General features: G+C 30.6%; 1 protein-coding gene across 7 annotated transcripts in view; it reads left to right on the top strand.

The window, feature by feature from the left end:
• Positions 1-590: 590 nt before the first annotated feature.
• The window catches only part of LOC143254259 (vigilin-like), a 53,116-nt gene continuing 29,875 nt past the window's right edge, over positions 591-23,831 (top strand). The window contains exons 1-13 of one of the 7 annotated variants that reach the window (XM_076509125.1): positions 591-855; positions 4,562-4,834; positions 6,173-6,397; positions 6,723-6,929; positions 8,847-8,951; positions 9,620-9,727; positions 11,775-11,958; positions 14,100-14,239; positions 15,588-15,719; positions 16,148-16,366; positions 18,445-18,531; positions 18,807-18,941; positions 19,393-19,614. In XM_076509125.1, the coding sequence (XP_076365240.1) occupies positions 4,583-4,834; positions 6,173-6,397; positions 6,723-6,929; positions 8,847-8,951; positions 9,620-9,727; positions 11,775-11,958; positions 14,100-14,239; positions 15,588-15,719; positions 16,148-16,366; positions 18,445-18,531; positions 18,807-18,941; positions 19,393-19,614 (2,016 nt within the window). In that variant the 5' untranslated portion in view covers positions 591-855; positions 4,562-4,582. Of the gene's footprint in view, positions 856-915; positions 1,727-3,034; positions 3,230-4,561; positions 5,019-6,172; positions 6,398-6,722; positions 6,930-8,846; positions 8,952-9,619; positions 9,728-11,774; positions 11,959-14,099; positions 14,240-15,587; positions 15,720-16,147; positions 16,367-18,444; positions 18,532-18,806; positions 18,942-19,392; positions 19,615-23,831 lie in introns of those variants that run through there. The other 6 variants (XM_076509120.1, XM_076509124.1, XM_076509126.1 and 3 more) reach the window with 6 other exon arrangements.

Here is a 23,831-nt window from a genome sequence, read left to right on the forward strand (position 1 = left end):
TACCCTGTAATTTATAAGAAAAATTGTCGTCAAATCTGTAGAATTTTCTTGGCTTATATAATTAAATATTTCTATTGCTCCTTTCCTCAGTGACACAGCGATATGTCTGTGGAGTATTACGCTAGAAACGGGGTTTCGATACCCATGGTTGCACAGCAGAGCTAGTCCACTGTATGGCTTTGCGCTTGACAACTAACAAACAAAGCTTAAGGCCATCATTACGTTCTTTTGTATTCTCTCGCTAGCAATCAAATTACAATATAATACATATACTTTACAACAATTTTGTATAATGGAAACCTTATGTATTTGTAGCTATTTTATGCTATTATAAACTCGGAAAATTTCTTTACAACTTATTTACTGAGTCAAAAATTCTGTAGTACAAATATTTAACGTATTTAAAATGAAAATGAAGTTTAACATCAGAGAATCAACATCCATAATGTATTCCTTTTAAGTATCTAAAATGGTTCACCAAACAATTGGTGACGTTTAAAACAAACTCTTATTTTCAGTAAATGAAGCGATATGAGTCGAGACCACAGATAAAAATTTTATCTTTATGATCTAGACATCCGTTCCCAAGCTTTGTTTTGTATTTTGTAGAAGACCGTGTTACTATTTAAGTTTACGTCGTTGTTTATTTGATTATTAAATTAACAGAAACATTTCGTATAGATTATGAAATTAGTAAAAACAAACAAGTAACACTTAAATCCTGTTTTGTGAATTATACGTGTAATGTGGAAAGTTTGAAAACGTGTTCTTTAGTTGGATGAACTTTGTTACTGTTAGTGATAGATAACAACAATACGTAGTACCACTATTAGTAGTTGGGGTTATAGGTATCAGGTGAGTTAACACTTGATTAATATTACACGTAGAATATTTCTTTCAACATAATAAATTACCTTAACCGCTAGTTTGCGGGCTTATAAGAATAAACACTAAAAACACACTCAGTAAGGCACAATACGTATCTCGTTATGTTGCTTTGTGCTTAATCTTGTTGCTATACGCTGAAACTAGTAAGGATAAAAATGCATTGCAGAGATAGTTGGTGTGCGTATTAAAATTTGTCTTTGTTAACTTGTAGATGACCCGAGGAGGTTGGAACGTTATTTTTGTATTTCACTTTAATTAAAGTTTTTAATAACCATACTACTCATCTCTCCAATATATTTTTACTTTCAAGTGTGTTTCTCGTTATTATGGAGTAAGTAGAGATAAATAAACTCAAATACCTGATAGTAAGTTTATATTGTTAATTGAAAAACAATGTTATGAAACCAGAAGATATGAATGATTTAACATATGGTGGTTTAACAACTGAAAAGGCTGAGACAACACAGAACATAGTTATTTGCGTAGTTCAAGTACGTGACTCTAATAGATTAGAGCTGAACCGTTAGCTACTTATCAGAAGCTCAAATGTGCACATTGGTCAAGTTATTTGTGTTGGTATAAATGGTAAGAGTATGACCATAATTTCTGATACCAAGGAACATACTCTTGAGTCTTATTTGTAAGGTATGTAGCAACAGATTTTGCAGGAAAACTAAACCAGAAGAGTGTATTAAAAAGTATGTAGAACTCATTCATATGTTAAAGATGCAAATAGAAATGTATCTCTTTGAAGAATGTTACTTCAAACTAGATAGTGGACAGAGTGAAGAATCACTTGCCTTAAAAGATTGTCAAGGATATACTTAGATTTATACAGGTAAGAACACTGATACGATAGTTATGAGGTACTTTAATTTTAAATGTATCGATTGCAAACTGTGTGAATTAAAATAATGAGGGAGAGATATATTTGCAATGATTTAGGATGGTATTTATACCAAACAGTCAGAGAGACAACCATATGGAAGATGATACTATTTTGGATTTGACATTATTACTGATGCAGGTGTGGTTGCAAGAACTGAAGTACAGGAAGATTAGTATGTTATTAATCATTGCATAATTAGGTTTGATGTTTTGGTGCATGTTGATGTAGAAATAAAAATTCTAGTAAATAATTTTTGTAAACCAATTTTAAGGCTATGAGGCAAGATCTATTGAATCTGAATAATAAGTTAAAAGTGATGTAGAACAGATATTCATAATTTTTATGGAACAGAAAGGAACTTGTTAGCCCATCACGGATTTCACTTCCAGCTCCTAATTATACCCACCCCTTAATACTTGTGTATTCATCCAGTTTTTCTTAAACTCAGTTAAATTTCCTGTTTCCACACCCAGAGCTTTAATTTTTTTGAATAAGTCTTTGGTGAACCCTCTTTGGAATTAAAAAAGAAAAGAAAAAAGATGCTTTTAATTCAATGTATACTTTTTTATGAAAGAAGGAAATTACAACATGGAAAATAAAACTCAATTGGTTAAATAAAGAAGAAAGTTTTGGATAAATGCATAAAGCTCTAGATATTTATATTTATGTGTAGGTTAGAAGGTTTGTAGGAAATGAAACATAAGGATCAGGCCAGTAATAGAATAAGGACTTCTAACAAACAGATGGCTGAGAACATTAACCACAAAAATTCTTTTAAGGATATTAGAGATGGATAGAGTGCTAAAATGGATATTGAGACCTGTTAAGGATATTGATGGCAAGATTGTATTCAAGACAATGAAATGATGTTAACAAATGGTTTTGACTGTGAGTCATGTGTGGAGTGTGATTATTACAGTTATTTCTATTATTTTACAGAGAAAGTAAAAACCTTTTCATTAAGAACTATTGAGCACATTTTTCAAAGATAGAGATAATAAAAGTAATGCACTGACTATCCATGGAAGGTAAAATATCAGATGTGTGAGTGTCTCACTTTAAGTTGGTTGATTTAGAGTACTTAGGTTGACTGAGAATTAGAGAATTTCTTTTGTTATACCAATTTTTAGAGATGCAGGAAATGTTAGAGTTACTCTGTAAATTATAGGCCAGTTTATCTTCCTTCCATAATGGAAAATTCAATACAGTCTGATATATATTAAAAAAAAAAACAACTTGTACAAAATTATTTAGTGAAATATGATGTGATAATATTAAGAAAGACTGATTTAACTAATGAAAATTAGAAATTATACAGACACTCAACATTGTTTTCATCAAAGGATTGCTTTAACCACAGTATTGAAAAAAAGTCTTTGTGTATTATTTAAGGTGACAGACAAATTTGACTCTTCATTTGTGAAGATTATAATGCATATTTGGGAAATTGTGGTACGTATCTCTATACAAATCAACAGTTAAACTTCACTTGGAATACTATGCATGGTTTTGGTATACTTATCTTAGGAATGGTATTGATCTATTGAGGAAAGGCTACCAAAGTGGAGTAAGAGGTCATCTTGATACAACATCTTGGGACAACATGGGGCAGTTTTTATATTCTATTAATTAAAATAATTTTTAAAAACCCTTATCATTCATATACTCATGAAGCTTTTTTTTAAACTCACTTTATTTTACTGTCTGTACAATATCTGAAGGCAACCCATTCCAAAGGCTAACCACTCTGTTAGGAAAATAAAACTGTCTTAGCTAAAGGTGATTCCTACCCTGCCAAAATTTATATTTGAGTCCCCCTAGTCCTATTGTTCTCACAGTTAAATATGAACTAAAAATGAAGCATCTACACATTTTTCATTACAGTTTAAAACACCCAAATCAGATCCTCGCTAACATTTTCCAAGAGAAAATTTGAAATTTCAGTCTCTCCATCCCAGGCACCAATCTAGTAACTCTTCTCTGAACCCTTACCAACAAGCCAGTGTCTTTCCTAAGGTAAGGAGCCCAAGACTAAACACAGTATTCCAAATGTGGCTTAACCAGTGGTGTGCAGAATGAAATTGTAATCTATTTAGCTCAGTATTCAATATTTCTGTAGATGCAACCTTAATTTATAGCACTAGCAATAGCACTGTTGGATGGCCTTAGAGACTGATCAACTATTACACCAAGATCCCTTCCTTTGTAACACTGTTAAGGTTATTTCCATCCAAAATATAATTAAATTGATTATAACACACATGCATTATCTTCCATTTATTGTAATTAAAACCCATTTGTCATTTATATTTTAAACTCACAAAATGATCTAAATTTTTTTGTTCATCATCAGTATCCTCTTCACAGCCAGCAACATCCAAGATCTTGATATCATCAGCAAATGTTAAATAATTTATTGACCATTTGTAATAACCTTTTATCATATTCTACCCAATTTGCATGTTCTTCAAAGAAATTAAGGTAACTCAGTGGTAAAAGTTTGCATAAAGAGATTCATAATAAAGTATGAATTAAAGAATGGTGTCTAATGTTATAGTTAATTTTAACTGGATGAACATGGACACTGGGAGTAAGAAGGCTAAAGAAATGTTTTTTAATGTACTAAAGTCTAAGTCATTCTAGTTTTGATGGGAAAACAAATTCCCTTCTAGTTTTACCTTTAAAACTTTTGGTTGCTTAATTAAAAAAGAATAAAAAAGACAAGTTTTGGAATAAATTTTATTATTAATTAGGTTGTATTATTAAATTTCTTTTGTCTTTTAGGTATATTGTGGAACATAGTACATGTGGAAAATTTTCAAAATGAATGCATCTCAATCCCCAGCATTCTTTGAAGGCACAGAAATACCAATTCCTAACTGGAATGTGCAGACATTGTCATTCGAGAACAGTGAAGATAGTATTTCTCAGTCTGTTTACAACTGTGATAACTTTCTCATAGTTCTTCCAGAAAAGAGTCTCCTCCAGGTGACTTCACAAGCTTCTGCAAGACAGTGGAATAAAAAAGTTAAATGTGGAAGCTCTTTTGTTACACGGGTATTTTAGTTCTGACTGTTCTGACCTGTTCACTGATGTAGTGAACTAGATATGAGTTCTTGTTATGCTTATAGAAAGAGGTGCACTTGTTGATTTTTCAAAACTTTTAAGGAACTAGAACAAAGCAAAGACATATATTTTAAATATTTTTTTATTTGGGTGCAAGTAAAGTGAGAAATAAGAGGTATAAATGAATCATTGTGATAATGCAGACACTAATGTTGGTGTACCACAAAAGTATACATACTTATAAGTTTCAGATTTAAAACAAGAAAGAACTATGATCTTGTTCTTAAGATACAAGTAAAATATTGTAAAAAATACAATTCTGTGAGTTAAATTTAATAGAGACTTTTTAGAGCTTGAAGAATGATACCAGAATTTATTACCATCAGGCTGTTAAGATTGTTTGCCTTTTGTTTCTAATATTAATAAAATAAATATTCAAGTTTTGTTTTTTATTTTCTCTCTGTCTAATGTCGGGAATGTCTAAAGATGTTTGAGAACAGCTTTGGGATAGTGGTAAGTTTATGGATTTACAGAGCTAAAATCAGGGGTTTGATTCTCCTTGCCAAACACAGCAGCTTGCCTGATGTGGTTTTGCTTTAAAGAAATGCACAGTCTTGTGTTACATGTGTGAAGATGTAAAATGACAACAGTAAAGTTAAATGGGAAAAAAAGACAAACTATCTGCTATTCTTTTTTCAAAAGCTACTGGTACAGTAATGTTAATTACAGTTCCTCCTTTCTGATTGGTCAGTAAAAGAAAGGAAGATTCTTTCTGAATTGGTCTTGAATAACTTCTTGTTGAACTTTGATGAGAAAGACTTATGTCCAAGAGGGCTGAGATTCTCTTCTGAAGTCCTGTCTTTGCTGTACTTTGTGCTTCTACTGCACTTGCCTTTGATTATATCTGTTTCTCTGAATGTATCCACCCATTTGGTACTGTGAATGTAACCACCCACTTGGTACTAGAAACCTTTTTATTTCTGTTGTTTAAATATGGTCCATTCACCTAAGTTTATTTTTCAGTCCACTTGCAATAGACCACTGCACTCATCCTTTCACATCTTAAATCCTTGAAACTGTTTGCAGGTTTATTCTTGAATTACTGTTTATTTAAAAATAAGGATAACAGATGATGGCAGGAGTGAAGCAGGCATAACTTGAGTTGCCAAATTTGCTTCTTAACTGTTTAGTTTTGTTAGAAAATGCAAAGAATTTGCATCAATGCTATCGCATCCTGTGTACTTGTAGCAGCATATGAAATGCTATGAAAATAATTATTGTTGTTATACTTTTATACCTGAAACAATATATCCATGAAATTTATTGTAGATTTTTAGTGTTTCTATAGAAGAACAAAAATACCAAGAGATTAGCTGTCATTGTGTTAATGAACAGAGAAAACTAAAGATTATTTGTGAAGATATCACAAAGAAGACTGGTGTTCATATTGAGGTTATTTCTTTAAGCAGCCTTTACATAATTATGGTAGTGATGGGCAAAGGTGATGCTGTATTGAGAGCTCAGCGAAAGTTTGTGAATAAATTGAAATCTCAGGTATGTTTTTAAAACAAAATTATGAAGAAATTACTGTTTTGATTGATTTCTATCAAACAATGTCTTGTTTACTGGTAACATTAAAATTATTGTATATAAACCAATATGCTTATTAATGTTTTCTAATTCTTGTATGTTTCTTACTTTAAAAAAGAATACTTAATTTTGAAAACTCCAGGCAGATGCATTTTGAGAAAACTGAGTTTTCTCCAATATTATCTTTGATCACAGGGTATTTATTACTGGTGTTGAGAAACATTACTGTGTATTTTCTCAAAATGAAAAGAATTATGGTGGAAGTAATGCTGAACTGAATTTTTATTAGGATGTTGTGAACGTGTCCGTTCCAAAAGAATATCATCGATTCATTTTGGGAAACAAAGGCAAAAAACTCGTCAAACTTGAGCGAGGCACCAATACTAAGATTTCCATTCCTAGACCTGAAAACCTTTGTGACATTATTAAAATCACTGGGACTAAAGAAGGCATTGAAAAGGCTGCACGTGAAATTCAAGTTATTATTGATAAAACAGTAAGAAATCTCTTAGGATTGGAAATTTGTGAAACTAGTACTAGTTTTTATATGAAATAATTGAAACCAGAATAGGGTAGTAAAGATAGTTATATTATAAAATAAAATGGTTTATAATGTACATTTTGACAATTGCTTTAAGGTACAATGTTTTGTCTTGATTGTTAAAAGAACAAATAGTTCTTAAAGGAGAGCATTTTAACAGTATTATCTAAATCATTATTTTTTTAAAGTTTAGGTGTGTATCTGCCTTTTAATAACCAGCAAACCACTGGGCTGATTGTTACCAAACCTCAGAACCACCTGGATGGTGGCATTCTGGTCTGTCCCTTTCATCTCATATCTAACTCTAAAATCAGAGATTAATGTGGCCAGTCTCATTTATGTGGATTTGTTATGTGGATTACATTTATGTGGATTACTTATTAAAACTTTCTTTGGCTTCCTGTCAATGAAACTGTGACATTTAGATTAAACTTTAACAAAAAGACACGGTATTGGTCAGAACTTGTCGTGTGCTATGTTGTGTGACTTAATGTTCTCAGTAGCTTCATTATGTGTGTTCTAATCTATCGGTCTGTGAAATATATCTTTATTCTTCTGTATTTAGATTAGATTTTGTATTTGTTTTTACTGCTGAGACAGGACAAAATTCATAAACCTTAGAAAAGACAGTAGCCAAAGACCAGTAATTCTTATATGAGTTCAGTTTTAACTGCTTTGTAAAAATTTGTTTAATTCATAAAATAAATGTAAGAAAGATTTATATAAGAGGTTTAAAAGTATCATAGATTATGCAGTTAACAGTGTTTCCTTGTGGTGGATAAAATGTATTTCAGTGGCACATGTAAAGTATTTGGCACTCAGGGTGAATCCTTCCTTTGGACCTCCCCCCCCTCTTCCTAATGAATGATTTTAAAATTTAAACACAGAGAGAAATATATTATGTTTGCAAGAAGAGTTTTAAACAGTACAGTGCTGTCACAAGCAAATTGGAAACAAGAAAAGTGCAGGATATTAAAAATTCAGTGAACAGGTAATACTGCATTTTATTTTATAAAAAAATTCCAGGAAAGTCAGTCTCAATGCTCAGCCTGTTCTTCAAAGGTAAATAGAGAGGATTCACAGTTTTTGCTCCTGAGCCTTAATTTTTGTATATTAATCAATGATCTCTTCAAAATTCACCTTCTTTACGTGTTCAGTTGAAAGTAAAGCCAGATTTGTCAATCTTGTCTGATTCATGGCTGATTTAGAGAACTTAGAAAAGTTTCCAAATTCAGTGAAAAGCATCTCCCTTGTTTCACCACAACAGTAGTTTTCAAGTGTAACTCAAATGTGACTTATTGAACTGCTGAGTCATAATGAAGGAAAATGTTAGGCAGCAAAAACATTTCATGAACATGCTGTGATAAGACTGTGTGTGTGTGTGTATATATTAAAGTGCTGTCTGTTATAAACTTAATGTTACATTACTAATCTGTTATGTAATTGGCTTTATCAGATGTAGGGGTGTTTGTTTACTCAAGAATATACTACAACTAAATTGGCACATGTAACAGAGTTTGGGCTGAGAAATTCATTTGTGATGTCAGATTGTATTAATTTGGAATATCATCTGTATATTTTCCTTGTACAGCAATAATAATTTATATTTTGCATGTACTCTTCCCTTGATGAAATAATATAAATTTGCATATTCGTTTAGCTGCACAGCTCGAAGTAATCCAGAGAACACACACGCACTTGCATGCAAAAATATCTTGAACTATCATTCATGCTTGTTCTCAAGAACACTTCATACCAGAGTTTTATTCTAAGAGTGAATTTTTAATATTAGTTGGAATTGTTTTTTAGCATCAGAAATTTCTGATCATGTATATTGATGTTAGATAAGCTAAACAATAGGTCTTATCTCAGACAGGTGTGTCAGTTGAAGTACCTTCCTTACGAAGTCCGTCTGAAACTACCATCTGGCGAAGATGTGATAAATTAGGAGCAACACCATCTCTTTTAATTGAAAAGGTGTGACTGTTTAATAACACCAAGTGTTTGTTACCAGGTTTTAACTAGCAGGATACTTGTAACTTGTTATTGGTTGTAATGTGGTCGTGATATTTGTTTTTTAACCTACTTTTCCAACAGTAAAATTAAACTTCATACCCAGGTATTTATGGTAGAAATACATGTGCTCTCATGTAGCTTTGCACGAAATTCAAAAACAAAGAAACAAGTGTTCACTTGTGCTGAACTTTTACTGCAGTGTATGTATATCAGTATGCAAGTTATCATACCTTTTGAATATATTGATGAAGTAAAACATTTCTATCTGTACTTACAATGAAGATGGGATTTGAAAATGATTACTCATTTTTTTATGGGAAGCGTACCATAGCATGTTAAGGTAATTACACGATAAAATGTGTGTTTTATGTGAAAATTGTCTCATTATATGCTTTTTTTTTTCTGGAAGCCTGGCCATGTTAAAGTATTGTGTGTATTTTTATAAATAATTGTGTATTATGTTATTTAAAAATAATAACAAGAAATATGTTATTTTGTGATTATTTATTTATCAAATTAAAGTTTGCACTTAATTGTTATCAACAAAATAGTTATTTGTTACTTTATGAAATATTGATGCAGGCACATAAATGGACAATATTTGATGTGTCTTGTAATTTGGCCAATAGGCTACTAAAGTGGTGATGGCTGAACTAAGTGCACCTGGTTGGCTTCATAAACATATCGTAGGAAGGAAAGGAGCAAGTGTTAAACACGTGATTCAAGGTTTCCCTATGGTAAGAATCTTATTTTTATTGATTTACAGTAAGGAAAGCCTAAAACGAACAATATTAAGTGTAATCAGTGATGTCGAGAAACCCACTTGTTGAGAAATTTATATGCAAAAACGGCTCGTTTGGGTTGAGAAAATATTTTACATAGAAGAGCGAACAACGTTTCGACCTTCTTCGGTCATCGTCAGTTTCACAAAATTTTTTTTTGTTTGTGTGTGTGTGAACCTGACGATGACCGAAGAAGGTCGAAACGTTGTTCGCTCTTCTATGTAAAATATTTTCTCAACCCAAACGAGCCATTTTTGCATATAAATATTAAGTGTGTTCCACATTGGCAAGTATACCCTTGTTAACCCTAAAATTCCACCATGATTGAAAATGTTATGTTGGCTTTTTAGGGTTAATAGTATATAATGTTTTAGAAAAATGATTTAAAATAGGTTTGCTAAGTAAAATAAAAAAAGTTTACAGAATTTAAAAAAAAGTTCAGATTTTACTTTTTTTTTTATATTCACATCTACTCATTTAAGTCTCACAATTTGAAAAGACTAAATATTTTACCTGCTGTTCTACATTTAAGAAATCAAAATATAAAAATCCAGGGTATTTGTAGCTCACACTTCATTACATCATGCAGTAAATCACTAAATTTGTACCGTTGTCACTCACCCATTTTGTGTGATGTGAATCAATCAGGGGGTTCAAAATTAAGGTAGCAAGAAACATTCCCTGTAGAACTTTTTTGAAGTTTTGTCACTTGAACTTGGAAATTAATGTTAATACAGTCTTGAGCTTCACTCCTTTTATGTCAGACTTTTTAATCTTTAAGTCTAGTTACATTATTTCAAAAACAAAATTGGAACTGATGGTAATGGGGAGTGGAAACAGGGTTTAATTGAATAGTGCATCTCATGTTTAGTATCTGAGAAAATACAATAGTCCTTTTCTGCCAAAATCAAATTCTAGAATTTTAATATGTGAAAATACAGGAAGTTACGTTGTAATTGCAGCAACTTAGACATCTTTGGTTTCTGTAAATTTTCTTTTCTGCTAATAGAATTCTATGAGCATAATGTATGGCAACGTGTAAATGAAAGAAATTTTAATCACAAAAATAGCAATTTATTTATTTTTGTTATGAATTTTTAAAGTTTAAAATTATTTTAAAGCTGGTTTTGAAGCCAATGTTTCTGTTAGTAACAGAAAATGTTGAATTTTTTGCAGCAATACTTATACTAGAGTAATATACATAATTTGTTATTTTAACTCAAAAACAATCCGAAACAAAAACAATCTGAAACAAAAAATGCTGCATCAACTGAAAAGATCCCAGGATATGATCTACAATGTGAGATTGTTGCAGTGTTTTTGTTTGATTTGATTTTGTTTTGGCTTGTTTTGAGTTAAAATAAATTGTATAATTAGTCAGGTTTGTAGTTGCTGTTTATATATATATATAAAATTCAAATAAATAAACAAAATTTAAACATAGCCAAGGATCTAGATAGTATCTTTTGTATGAGACATTGGTGTTGCTAAAATAAGTTAAATAACATTCAGAAGACTTACTTATGGTAAAGAATCAAAACAAAACAGTTGGCCATGAAACAAGTAAACATCTACAGAGCTTTCTGTATTTTCTCTGTGTTCCCTTTGAACAGTGTTTATATAAGAGAAATCTCACATTTGAGTGTAAGTGTATCCAAGGGTCAGAAAACCACAGTTGTTTACAGCATTCCATTATTTATTTGCACTTATAACTCCTCAAAAACCAACTTCAGTGATTCATATAGACTGTTTTATGGCAACTTACAGTTAATAGTAAGAATACTGAATAATGCTTGGAATTGTTATCACTGAAGTTAATGTTATTCACAACCTTCTTTCAGCTGTATTTCTACCTCACTGACAAATATTCAAATAACATTTGGTTATTGTGAAGTGGACCATTTGACTTTCATTACAATCGTAATAGTTACCATAAGGTGAAAAATTATGAAATAAGCATTGATATGTATCTATAATTTTCTAAAATCTTTGTTTTCTTTAGATTATTGTAGAGTTCAACATTGGGGCAAACAAAATCAAGTTGGAAGGACCTCAAGGTGCACTTGAGAGAGCTAGTAAGACTTTGGAAAACATGATTGCAGACTTGAAGGCATCCTTTTCATGTGAAGAAATTTTCGTGGATCCAAAATACCATATGCATGTGGCAGAGAAATATAGAGACAATGGTAAAGATTATTACTTTTCAGGACAGTTTTATAAATAATTGATTTAAAGATGTTAAATGTATAAAACCATCCCAGAAGACTATGTCACATATGTAGGGCAAATAAATGTAACCAAGGCAAAGGTTACAGAATTGGAACAGTGAAATTGGTTCTGGTGCAAAAGCTAATTCTTTATCATACCTCTCCTTACACAACAGAACTTTCTTGATTAGTACTGCCCTCTATCAGCACAAATTTTTCAACACTCACCAATAGTCTTCTACCTCCAGTTTCTACATATCCACATGTAAATGATTATGCAGCAGGTTTCCACCAATAGGAGTGTGACACAACCCTTGTTTTAACCAGCACTCTCTTCACATTACCATCCGTTAACCACTTCTAGATTAGTAGTGGTACCGTACAGATATGCTTATTTTTTGCTTAAAAATATGTCAATTTTTCCTTTGTATTACAAACTTAGTTTTTCTTTACTATTTAAAAAAGTTTTCTTATTAAGGGGTTTATTAAATATTATGTACACAAGATGAGAATATACCATTAATTTGGTTTCCAAGAATCACATACATTATATTTTAAAATAAGGAACAAATGATTGTTCTTGGGCCACATCAGTTTTATACAGCTAGTTACTCCTCTTGAAAAAAACAAAAACAAAAATAAAGACAATGAGTTAGTATATCAAAATGCACCACTAATGTGTAAGTCAAACTTAGTTGTGTTTAGTAATTTAAAGATAACCTGAACACACAGCACAGATGTAAAAATTACTAAAATATGTTAATCAGGTTCAAATAAAGAATACTTTGTCAAAACGTTACTCTAATACAAGTATCCATCGTGAAGTTTACTTAAGTTACAGTAAAAAAATATTTACTGGATAAGTATTAAAGTAATAAAAGTAAAAAGTACACTCATCTGGAGATCTCTCAAACCCTACACGAGTTGTCAGTCGTGAAGTCTAAACAACAAAACCCTGTATGGAAAGGATCTGTCAAACTGTGTAAATTGCCAGTTGTGTAAGACTTGTCATTATTTTAGTTATCTAGAACATGTTTATTGTATATAAGTGATTACCACTGAATTCACAACTGCACTTTGGGTTTTGGCCAACTCATACAGGTAACTGTGCATGAACTTATTACAACACCAATGGCAATAATGAATATTGTTTTAGAATAAACTATATAAGGAATTAAAATAAAACAAAAAACACGTGTATGAATTCAGCAAGCTACATTATACACATGATTTCTTATTCAATTTGAGAAGCAACTGATTTTCAAAGTTGCCACAGTCGAGCCTTGTGTGCAGAGGGTTGAAAACATGCCCAGCACTGAAGAGATGCTAATAGGCAGCAGAGGTGGAGAGTGATATGTTCAGATGTATGGCTATATCAGGTAGACTGGGGAAAAACCTAAAGCTCTAGGCCTCTCTTCTAGCAGCTGTGCTGTGGCTGCAGTTATATTATGACCATGCATAACTACCTGCCACAAATTTGAATTTTAAGAATAGTAAAGGAGTGTTTAAAATGAAAGTTGAGTGAATGTACAAGAAATTCTACTGAAAACTGCTTAAGTTAGAGTAAAGATATTTGAAAATATAAAATATTTTTAAAAAGTAGAAACTGAGAGAAGTAAAGTTAATTCATTACCTCTACACACCTGACACGCAGTTACTTGATATTTGGGACCAGTATAGGACCAAGTATGTGGAAAGGAAGGCACAGGGATTCTGCAGGTAGGATAATGAAAATAAATCTGTGCCAAGTTGAAACAAAAAGTGAACAGTTTGTTTATAGAATGAAATGGAATAATGAAATGCAAACTGACTGATTGCAATGATAGCAAGACTGTTGGAGTGAAAAAAAATCTTTTATTTGAATATAAGGCAATAAAATATTAAACCAAGTATCGTAAAAGTAGAATCCATCTATGTTTGATAACCACTTTATTAAACATGCAGAAAGGAAAAGACTAAACTATATAGGCAAATCTTGGCTCTTTCAAATCATGTAAAATGAATCATGATGGATAGAGAGTAATGCCATGACTGAAAACCTAAGAATCTTAACTAACATTGCACTTTTGTTATTTAGTTGCTGTAGATAACATGTAATTAATAAAATCTCACCCTGATAGTTTATGGACTTCAGGAGGAAACTCTAATGTTGCCTCGTATTTCCTCTGATTCTGAGCAAGGAAATCTCATCAGGATTGAAGGAAATCTTGCTGATGTGACACGTGTAAAGCAGGAACTTCTTGGACTGGTTCAGGAAATGGTAAAAGTAGAAATATTTAGTGAACTTGACAAGTTTTGACACTTTATTTTGTGATGGATTTATGTGTAGTTTATTCTAGAAATAAAATAAGTTTGTAAAGTTTGATGCACTTTACGTATCTTCAAAATTCCTTCTAAATCAATACTTGTAAGTTATAGTTATTGGTTAAGATTAAGGATGTAGTAAGCCTAAATCCTTCTTACTTGCAACAAGTAGAGAAAAAGTGACATGAACAGGAAAACGTTCGATTTATTAGTCTCGGCTTTACTACCAATGTAATACTTTTTAACATTGGCAAGATGCTTGCTGATACAGGTCGAGGACATCTGTTGTAAAAAAAAATAAAAATGCTTTCAGAAATGGATGTTTTTTTGTTTTTTTTTACAGAACAAAGAAATTACAAAAGAGTGTACGATAGTTTTTCTGATAAAATTATTAGTTTAACCAGATAATTATTTTAAAATGAGAATTATTTTAAGTGTTTTACAGACTTGTTTTAGTTTTCTACTTTATGCATAATTATGGAAAACAGTATAAACTTAGCATTTTTCTTTCTTTTTTACTTGATAAATAGAATAAAGGTAATGAACATCATTAATAATTTGTAGATTAATACAAATTGATTATGAATATTTTGTTAAATCCCTGAGTATATGGTTAATGTTCACTTATTGGACTTTAAGGTTCGTTAATTTTTTTCAAATCTAGTTTATGTCAATTTACCATATTTTCCCAAAATATCTTCTTTTAATTCACCATTAAATTTGCCAGATTCAACAAATTTCATCTACTGTTTACTCAAAAGTGCATTATGAGGGTTTACTTTTTCAAACAAAATTAAATAATTTGATGTACATTATTTAATTTTATTAATTAGAAAAGAAAAAAATCACCTGCACAAAAACTATCTATTTGAGTGTTAAAATATTTGTTAATGTACAAATCTTACATTACAAACAAAATAAAGTTAATTTCTAAATCCATATTCATTTAAAGGAGAAATTTTCTAAATGCTCTTTTTTTTTTTTTTTTAGGTGAATATCATATTTGATTATCAGGTTATTTTCCTTACAGTATTTATGTATTTTTGTGTATCATATATGTTTACAATTAAGAGTCAAGTTCAAATTTTAAGAGATATACTTTGTTCTTTGTTGTTTTTCTTTTCTGTATTTTAAAATTGCATGTACGAGTATTTTTTCAAATTCCTTTCAGTAAGGTAGATTTCAAAGAAACATTTAATTGAGTGATATTTGTTTTTCTTTACTCTTACAGTTTTGTTTTTTTAAGATGTTTTTTTATATATAGGGGTTTATATTTTCTTTTTAAATTAAGATTTTTCTTTCAGATTGAAACTGAAACAGAGACCAAAACTGTACTGCCTACAAAGAATAGTAAAACTAATACTTTAATCATTACTGACCAAAAAGAAAATGGTGGAGCATTGAAAAAAAGTACTACAACTGTTCAGGATGAATTGGTAAACATATACAAGTTTGTTTGTTTTTTCCTTACGAAAATATTGGAGATTCCATTATTAAAAACACATCTTACAATCCAGAATTTTTCTGTATTTTCTAACATAAATTACTTAGATTGATTTTCAGTTATCAAAGACATGATTTTAATATTAATAATTAAAAGTAGCCACATTGAACAAATAGTATAAAAATTATTTGTTAAATTTTCTAAACGTTTATAACCTAATATGTACTGTCAGCCTATTCATTGCTTCTGAAAATTAATTAGTGATATTACTGACACTGCTGTAGTATCTTAATTCTATCAGTATTGACATAATCTAGAAATTTTGTTTTAGAGCAAGCTTTTATTGCTATTTAATTTTTTCAAAAGTTCCCTAAGATATTTGCACTTAAAATGTATGGTATTATTATATTTATTGTGCAGGATGATGTTCAAGAAGTGGATATTATCATTCCAGCTGAGTTTTGTCAGTTTATTATTGATACCAAAGGCAAACAGATCCGTTCTATTTCAGCTACCAGTGGGAAGGTCAGAATTACAATTCCTCAAAGAGGATCTGTAAATGAGAAAGTCATTCTCAGAGGTCGAAAAGAGGATATAGATAAAGCTAAACATCGGTTAACTGAGCTTTTACAGAAAAAGGTAGGTTGTTTTAACAGGTAGTAATATTATCTTGTGATGTGTTTCTATTTCTTTGTTATTGTTTTTTACATCTAACATAACCTGTTGACAATAAATCCTACTAATTATTGATGGCATTGTTTGTAAGATATAAATTCTATCCTTCAAAGATGCAAAAACATTTGCACTGTCCTTAATACACCTTCAGTTAGTAATGAGTACAATGAATACATTGTATGGATGGTCTTGGAATGGATTCTCTGCAGTGGACAGGGTGCGGGTAACTCGCACATTATTTACATAATTATAAATTTGTTAAATATGTGATCCTGTTTGTTGTTTCCTTTCTTCTCATCCATTAAATAATAAAAACTGGCAATGATAAAAGTTCTTCACGATACAGTTGCGAGCAGGTCCTGCCATTCAAAATGAGAAACATACTTGGTTATTGATTTTACAACTTGTGTGGCAGGATTATTAGTGAAACAAAGTTCAAAGGGAAATTAGGCAATAACATTAAGTATAAACATAAGTAGGCTGTTATGAGCTTTGAGATATTTAGGATAAACAGTTTTAGTTTTCTGTTGCAATCTGCTGTCATTTTAGAAAGGAAAAACGAGTAATTGAGATTTATTGTCTTTCTTGTTTCATGATGTTTACAAGGTCAGTCAAATTGACTGTGTCCAAAAGATCAAATTTACATGTAAGTTACATTCATGGTACTATATGGTTTTTCTTCATCTTATTTGTATAGATTTATTGATTTTCTTCCCAAACACACACATTTCAACCCATTTTAACTTGTATTCTTTAGATGTTTTGATATGTCATGAAATACTGAATGGATATGCTGTTAAAATATAGTTTGAACACTAAAAAGTATGGATTTACCATTGTCACGTTTCATAGTAGTCTATGACTCTTAGCAGTAAATTTCAATAATAAATGGACAGTAGTACCCAATTCACTAATTTTAGGATAATATATTCAAAACCAGTCAAACATATGTACAAAACTTTGTTACACTTGGGTTACCAGAATTGTATCCAGAGATTTAAATAATTTTCTCTTTCATTAAAAATCCACGTAAGCTGGTCGTTACTTTGGAATCCAATTGATAAGACAAATTTTTCTTCCATATCTCTGTTATTACTATATAAGCTGTGAAAGTCACTCTAGAAACCAGCTGTTACATCTAAACTGACAATAACAGTCTAATTTTACTTTTACTTTTATTAACTTAACTGTATTTGCATTATTTATAACATGCAACAGAAAAATCTAGAAATATCTAGTTCTCTGGTAACAACAACATTGGATGTAGCAAGGAAAACTTAGTTTCAAGTAAGATGACATCAATAATGTGTTACAGAAGCTTAATACAACAATCAAAATACATACACAATGTCCATCTCATACAGAGTTATGTAACAAAATTTGTTGTGACTGTCACTTAGAAAAGTAACTAACTTTAATACTCACAAAATATATACTAAATAATGTTCTTGTATTAGAAATAAAACAAACAGTTGTGTATATGTAACAAACATTGTGGTAGACATTGGGAAAATACTTTAATTTTTATTATATTTTAATTTTTGTTTGGTTTCCAAAATAAAACTGTAAAAAAATTGTGATAGAATAATAATCTATTTCAAATTCTCTTATATTTGTAGTCAAACATGCAAAAATGACTTATAATTAATCATTTTTATGTGCAAAAATCATTTTTGCACACAATAGTGCCCTTTCTGGTAAGAATGTCATTAAATTTTTTTTGTCTCTATTGACCAAAATTTATTGTCAAAAGTTACATTTTTAATATATATTTTCAGTGAGAGGGAAACTGAATATTAATTGGTCTGATACTAACTTTTGGTCATTAATCTTGCGAGTTTTTTTTTAAGTCTTGAAGACGAAAGGCACAAGACTTTCGAAACGTCGTCCTCTACACTTGTGTCTCCACAACAGGCAGTTGTCGTCCATTTTCCAAAGTTTTATCAAAAACAATACCATCATATGTTAATCCTTTATAACATTTTATGTTTATATAAATGTGGATAATCATTAAAATATCATCTCGTTTTTTTATTTTAAAGCAGAAATTTAGATTCACAGTGGAACTGAAAGCCAAGTCTGAGTATCACAAGTTATTAATTGGAGTAAAAGGAGCTAATGTTAAAAAGGTAAGTAAAAGAAAAAAACGGATTACATCATTCATGTACCAAAGTCTACATGGTTAGTATTTCATGTAAATAATCTACTTAGAAAATTTTTATCTTTGTTTCTAACTCTACAGTAGTTTCACTGTTAAATTAATGCTTTAAAAACTATTCAGATGCATTAGTTTAATATTCTTTTTATTTTCATTTATAAACAACGAGTAATTTCGACTTTGTATAACATGTACATAACTTGTGATAGTTTTAATATTGCAAAGAACTTTATTGCTTTGTGTTAGGTACAACAAAAGACGGGAGCTCGAATTGTTTTTCCGACAAACAAGGACAAGGATAAAGAGACAATTAGGATTACTGGCCACAAGAATGCAGCGATGGAAGCCAAAAAGATACTTGAAGACATGGTGGAAGATATAGTAGGTGCTCTTTTTGTAAAGTAGTTCTATGTTTGATGACAAGCAATTTCTTGGAACTATGTTTCTGGTCCTTCACTAACATTCTCAGTACTAACCAGTCTTGTTTTGTTTGTACTTTTATTTGAAGGTAATACTAATGTACTTAGAAATATATTTATAATATTAGTTATTACTTTGAACATGAGGTAAAATCCTGAGTTAATTACAGAAGCTTAACCATCAGTGATAAAGATTTAACCCCTTTTTAATCTAAATGACTTAACCTTTACAATTTGCATTTCTTTTATTTCAAGTTCTATGGCAATTTCATTAGTTTCTCATCTTTAGGTCTGATTAGGCTGTACATGCATATATTTATGTTCTCTAATATTTTGTTGTTTTGCCTCTTTTATTTTTTTAAATCGGATATTTTTGGGTATAATAACTTGATGTATTGTACTTTATGATGTAGATGTTACGTAGTTTTCAGCTGCACAAGAAATTCAGTGACAATCATTATAGACACATCGTTCGTCTGAAAGAATCTGTGATATCCAGAATCAAACAAAGACATAAGGTGCATATCTACATTCCAAAAAATGAAGATCCAGGCAACAGAATCCTGACCATTACTGGATATAAGCAGTGCGCTGAAGCTGCCATGGAAGATATTTATAAGATTATTTGCAGACGAGTAAGTGAAAAAATAACTTTAAATATATGCTGTTTAAAGCACACACATTTTCATCAAGCATATATAATATTAATAAAATTTGGTGATTTTGGTTACGTCAGTATTCTCTATATTTTTCAAACTATATTCTTCAGTGATTTATTTTTAAAAACTTGAGAGACTTAATTAAAACGGCTCTTCTCTACCTCAAAACCCATGTATCATTTTTTATTGAACTGAGTGATTGATAGATTACTTTTACATAAAAGCAGTTTCTGTAAACAAGAATGTGAAATGAAAAAGAGGTTTTTCTAATTTATGGTAATTTTTATTACATTAAAATTCAAAAGAAAGTTTCATTATTAGTACAAAAATCACAAGACAGTGTGTTAAATCTATTAGAATTTGTGTTGGACTTGAGAATTATTGTGCTGCTTAATGTGATATTTTTTTTACAAGTGGTAGTAAAGAAAAATTTATATGGATTAAATACTTTCGTTGCAGGAAAAAATTTTTTTTCATGACTTAATGTTTGGAATTTTTTTCGACGTTTTAATTCAAAATATTTTGATCTGGATTTGGCTGCTCTTTGTACAAAGAGGGGCATGACTCTAACTGTTCGTATTTTACAGTGTTTTAAGGAATTTTAGTAGATAGTTGTTTTATACAGTGTAATGTGTTTTGAGAATGTATTAACACTTTTCTAAGATATAAAACTGTTCACGTTGAACCTTTCTATATGATAACTTTAACTTATAATAATATTTGTAACGTATTGTATGATAAATGGTTTTCTGTATATTTATCTAAAATTGTGAGAACTTGAATAAGCTGAAATATGACGTAATTATGTTGTTGTTTGATCTTTTTCAAAGTAGAGAATTAATACTAGCTTGTATATTTTGTACACCTAGTTTTAACGAATAGTTTAACTTTATGCAGAGCAACTTGCAAAAAATTGTTGTTGTTTGATCTTTTTCAAAGTAGAGAATTAATACTAGCTTGTATATTTTGTACACCTAGTTTTAACGAATAGTTTAACTTTATGCAGAGCAACTTGCAAAAAATTGTTGTTGTTTGATCTTTTTCAAAGTAGAGAATTAATACTAGCTTGTATATTTTGTACACCTAGTTTTAACGAATAGTTTAACTTTATGCAGAGCAACTTGCAAAAAATTGTTGTTGTTTGATCTTTTCAAAGTAGAGAATTAATACTAGCTTGTATATTTTGTACACCTAGTTTTAACGAATAGTTCAACTTTGTGCAGAGCAACTTGCAAAAAATTAGAAACAAAAAACGTCATCTGAATACATATATGTATAATTTTAATTTTCTATGCTATATACGAATGGGTGAAACATAAGGTAAATATGATAAAGTATATGAAGATAACTGTGACTCTGACTGTTATTTTCATGGATTAACCTTCCTCACTGATGGACCAAAACTAAATAAACAAAATGTGATGTTAAATTTTATTTTGAGTTATGAAAACAGTGTTCTAACAACACTGGTACGTTTTTCATGAGGATTTTCTAACATGTTATTTTAAAAGATGATTTAGATATTTCATAAATATTGTAACCAGTGTCATTTGAAATAGTGTTTTTGCCTGTGAAAACACAAAAGTTGTCTAGACTGAAGTGTTGTGTGTTTTTGTGTTTTTCTTATAGCAAAGCCACAAAGGGCTATCTGCTCAGCCCACCGAGGGGAATCGAACCCCTGATTTTAGCGTTGTAAATCCGGAAACATACTGCTGTACTAGCTGGGGGCGAAGTGTTGTGTTATGTCAAGTAATAAGAGTTGATTGTGTTTTACGTTAATTTTGTTGAAGTTACACTTACAGGCTTTGTCCAAACCATATTGCAAAAAACATTTAAGGACTTGCTGTAATACAGGACTATAACCACCTATTTAAAGTATTATGTTATGGAACTTAGAGAAATTTAACTTTTCATAGGGATGTTATTTTTTATATTTGCACTTTGCATCCTGGAATGTTAGATTTGCTTGACCTGATTGTTATAGTCCTCAGCTTACATTGTATGGGTCTTAGGATCATATCTCATCGAGAAAATGCTTGTTCTTCCACCCATGAAGTATTGCAATGTGACTGTCAGTCTTTCTTTTTATTGGTGAAACGTAGCCCAATAGTTGGTGGTATTGATTAGCCATTTCAACTCTTGTTTATCCCTTAAGAACTAAGAATGGCTAGCACAGGTGGTCTGGCTTTTATATGAAATTCAATAAATAAACAAATGTGGAAAACCCAAGGATGGCTAGCACAGGTGGTCTGGCTTTTATCTGAAATTCAATAAATAAACAAATGTGGAAAACCCAAGGATGGCTAGCACAGGTGGTCTGGCTTTTATATGAAATTCAATAAATAAACAAATGTGGAAAACCCAAGGATGAGCACAGGTATCTGAAATTCAATAAATAAACAAATGAAAACCCAAGGATGGCTACACAGGTGGTCTGGCTTTTATGTGAAATTCAATAAATAAACAAATGTGGAAAACCCAAGCTGAACTTTTCTACACTTATTACTGAGAAAAATGTTTTTAAAATGCATAGTTGAAAATTTTAGTGGAAGTTCATATTACATAAATTATAGGTAGTTCTACAAATTGCCTCTAATTCTATCTTTCTTAAGACGATCTGTTAAACAATGAGTTAAACAACAAACCATAGGAATATAACTATGCAATAGTATCCATGAATGGTTAATGTTTCTGATATAGGATGTTAGAGCATAAGTGTTACAACAGTTTCTCTTCATTCAATTTAAAATTATTTTATGTTAGTTTCAATGTATTTTTAACAAATGTCAACCATTTAGCATTGTCCATTTGCTAAAAGCTTGGAGCTAGAGTGGACGTAATTTACCTTTGCTGTGGTGCTTGAAATCATCAGTTATTAATATACTGTTATATTAGCAAAATGTACTTCTGTACACGAGAAAACGTCTTAGTTTCTAGGAAATGTAATCAACTTGTATGATGAATAAATAAATTTCTCTGATTTCACTGATTTCAAGGTAGTGATGTCTCAACACTTCAGTGTTAATACTTTTAGTAATCTTACATTTTATTTAAATACGTCAAGGAAAACAAAATTTTCGAATTGGAAGAGGTCTTAGTTTCTAGGAAATGTAATCTCTTCAAGTGATGAATAAATAAATTTCTCTGATTTCACTCATTTCAAGAGTGATGTCTCAACACTTCAGTGTTAATACTTTTAGTAATCTTACATTTTATTTAAATACGTCAAGGAAAACAAAATTTTCGAATTGGAAGAGGACCCTTGGGGGATGATAGAGTAAGGCTTGTATTGGATGATGATGAGATAGCCAGATTATTAAATTTTACTTTTTCTTCATTTTTTACTTATGAAAAATGGAAGAGTATTCTATTTCTTGAAACAGTTGGTAGACAGGAATGAGTTGACTGCATTAATTCTGAGCTTGTGAAGAAACAAAATTGGGAAGTTTTAAATAGTCATAAAGCTCCTGGGCCACATATTTCCCCAAGGATTTTGAAGGAAGTTAAGGATTGGATGTGAGAGCCATCTGCTAGTGTTTTCTTTGAATAGTGGTCAGGTGCCAGAGGATTGGAAGTTAGTTAATGTTATTTCTTTTTTCATGGTAGATGAGAAAAATTATCCAAGTAATTAGAGGGCCATTAGTCATATGTAAGTTGTGGGAAAAGTTTATGAAAGTCTGGTAAGATAAGCTTTGCAAAGTCATTTAATGAAGTTTACAACTTTATTAGACTAGAGGAAAATCTTGCTTTACAAATCTTTTGATGTTCTTTGAAAAGGTTATTGTTTACGTAGACAATGAGTGGAAAGGGTTTACATTTGATGGATTTTCAGAAAGAATTTAACAAGGTGTCACATCAAAGGCTTGTAGAAAATTATGTATACACATGCGGGGGATAAGTTAAAAAATTGGATAGAAGAATGTTTTGATGGAAGTGAAGAATATTGTTATAAAAAAGTTAAGTCAAACTGGATTAATGTGTTACAAGTGGGGTACTTCAGGGCTCAGTCTTAGGACCTTTGCACTTTCTGATTTAGACCAATGACATAAGTGGTCAATACATTATTTAAATTTGCTTATTATATTAAGGTTGTGGGCATTGCTTGCTGTGAGGAGGATTCTGGTGAGAAAAAAAAGGATTTAGATCATTTAGTGGGTTGGGTTTTAATTACAATCAGTGTAAGATAATGCATA

This window comes from Tachypleus tridentatus, chromosome 6 (assembly GCF_004210375.1).
Source record: "Tachypleus tridentatus isolate NWPU-2018 chromosome 6, ASM421037v1, whole genome shotgun sequence".
NCBI lineage: Eukaryota > Metazoa > Arthropoda > Merostomata > Xiphosura > Limulidae > Tachypleus > Tachypleus tridentatus.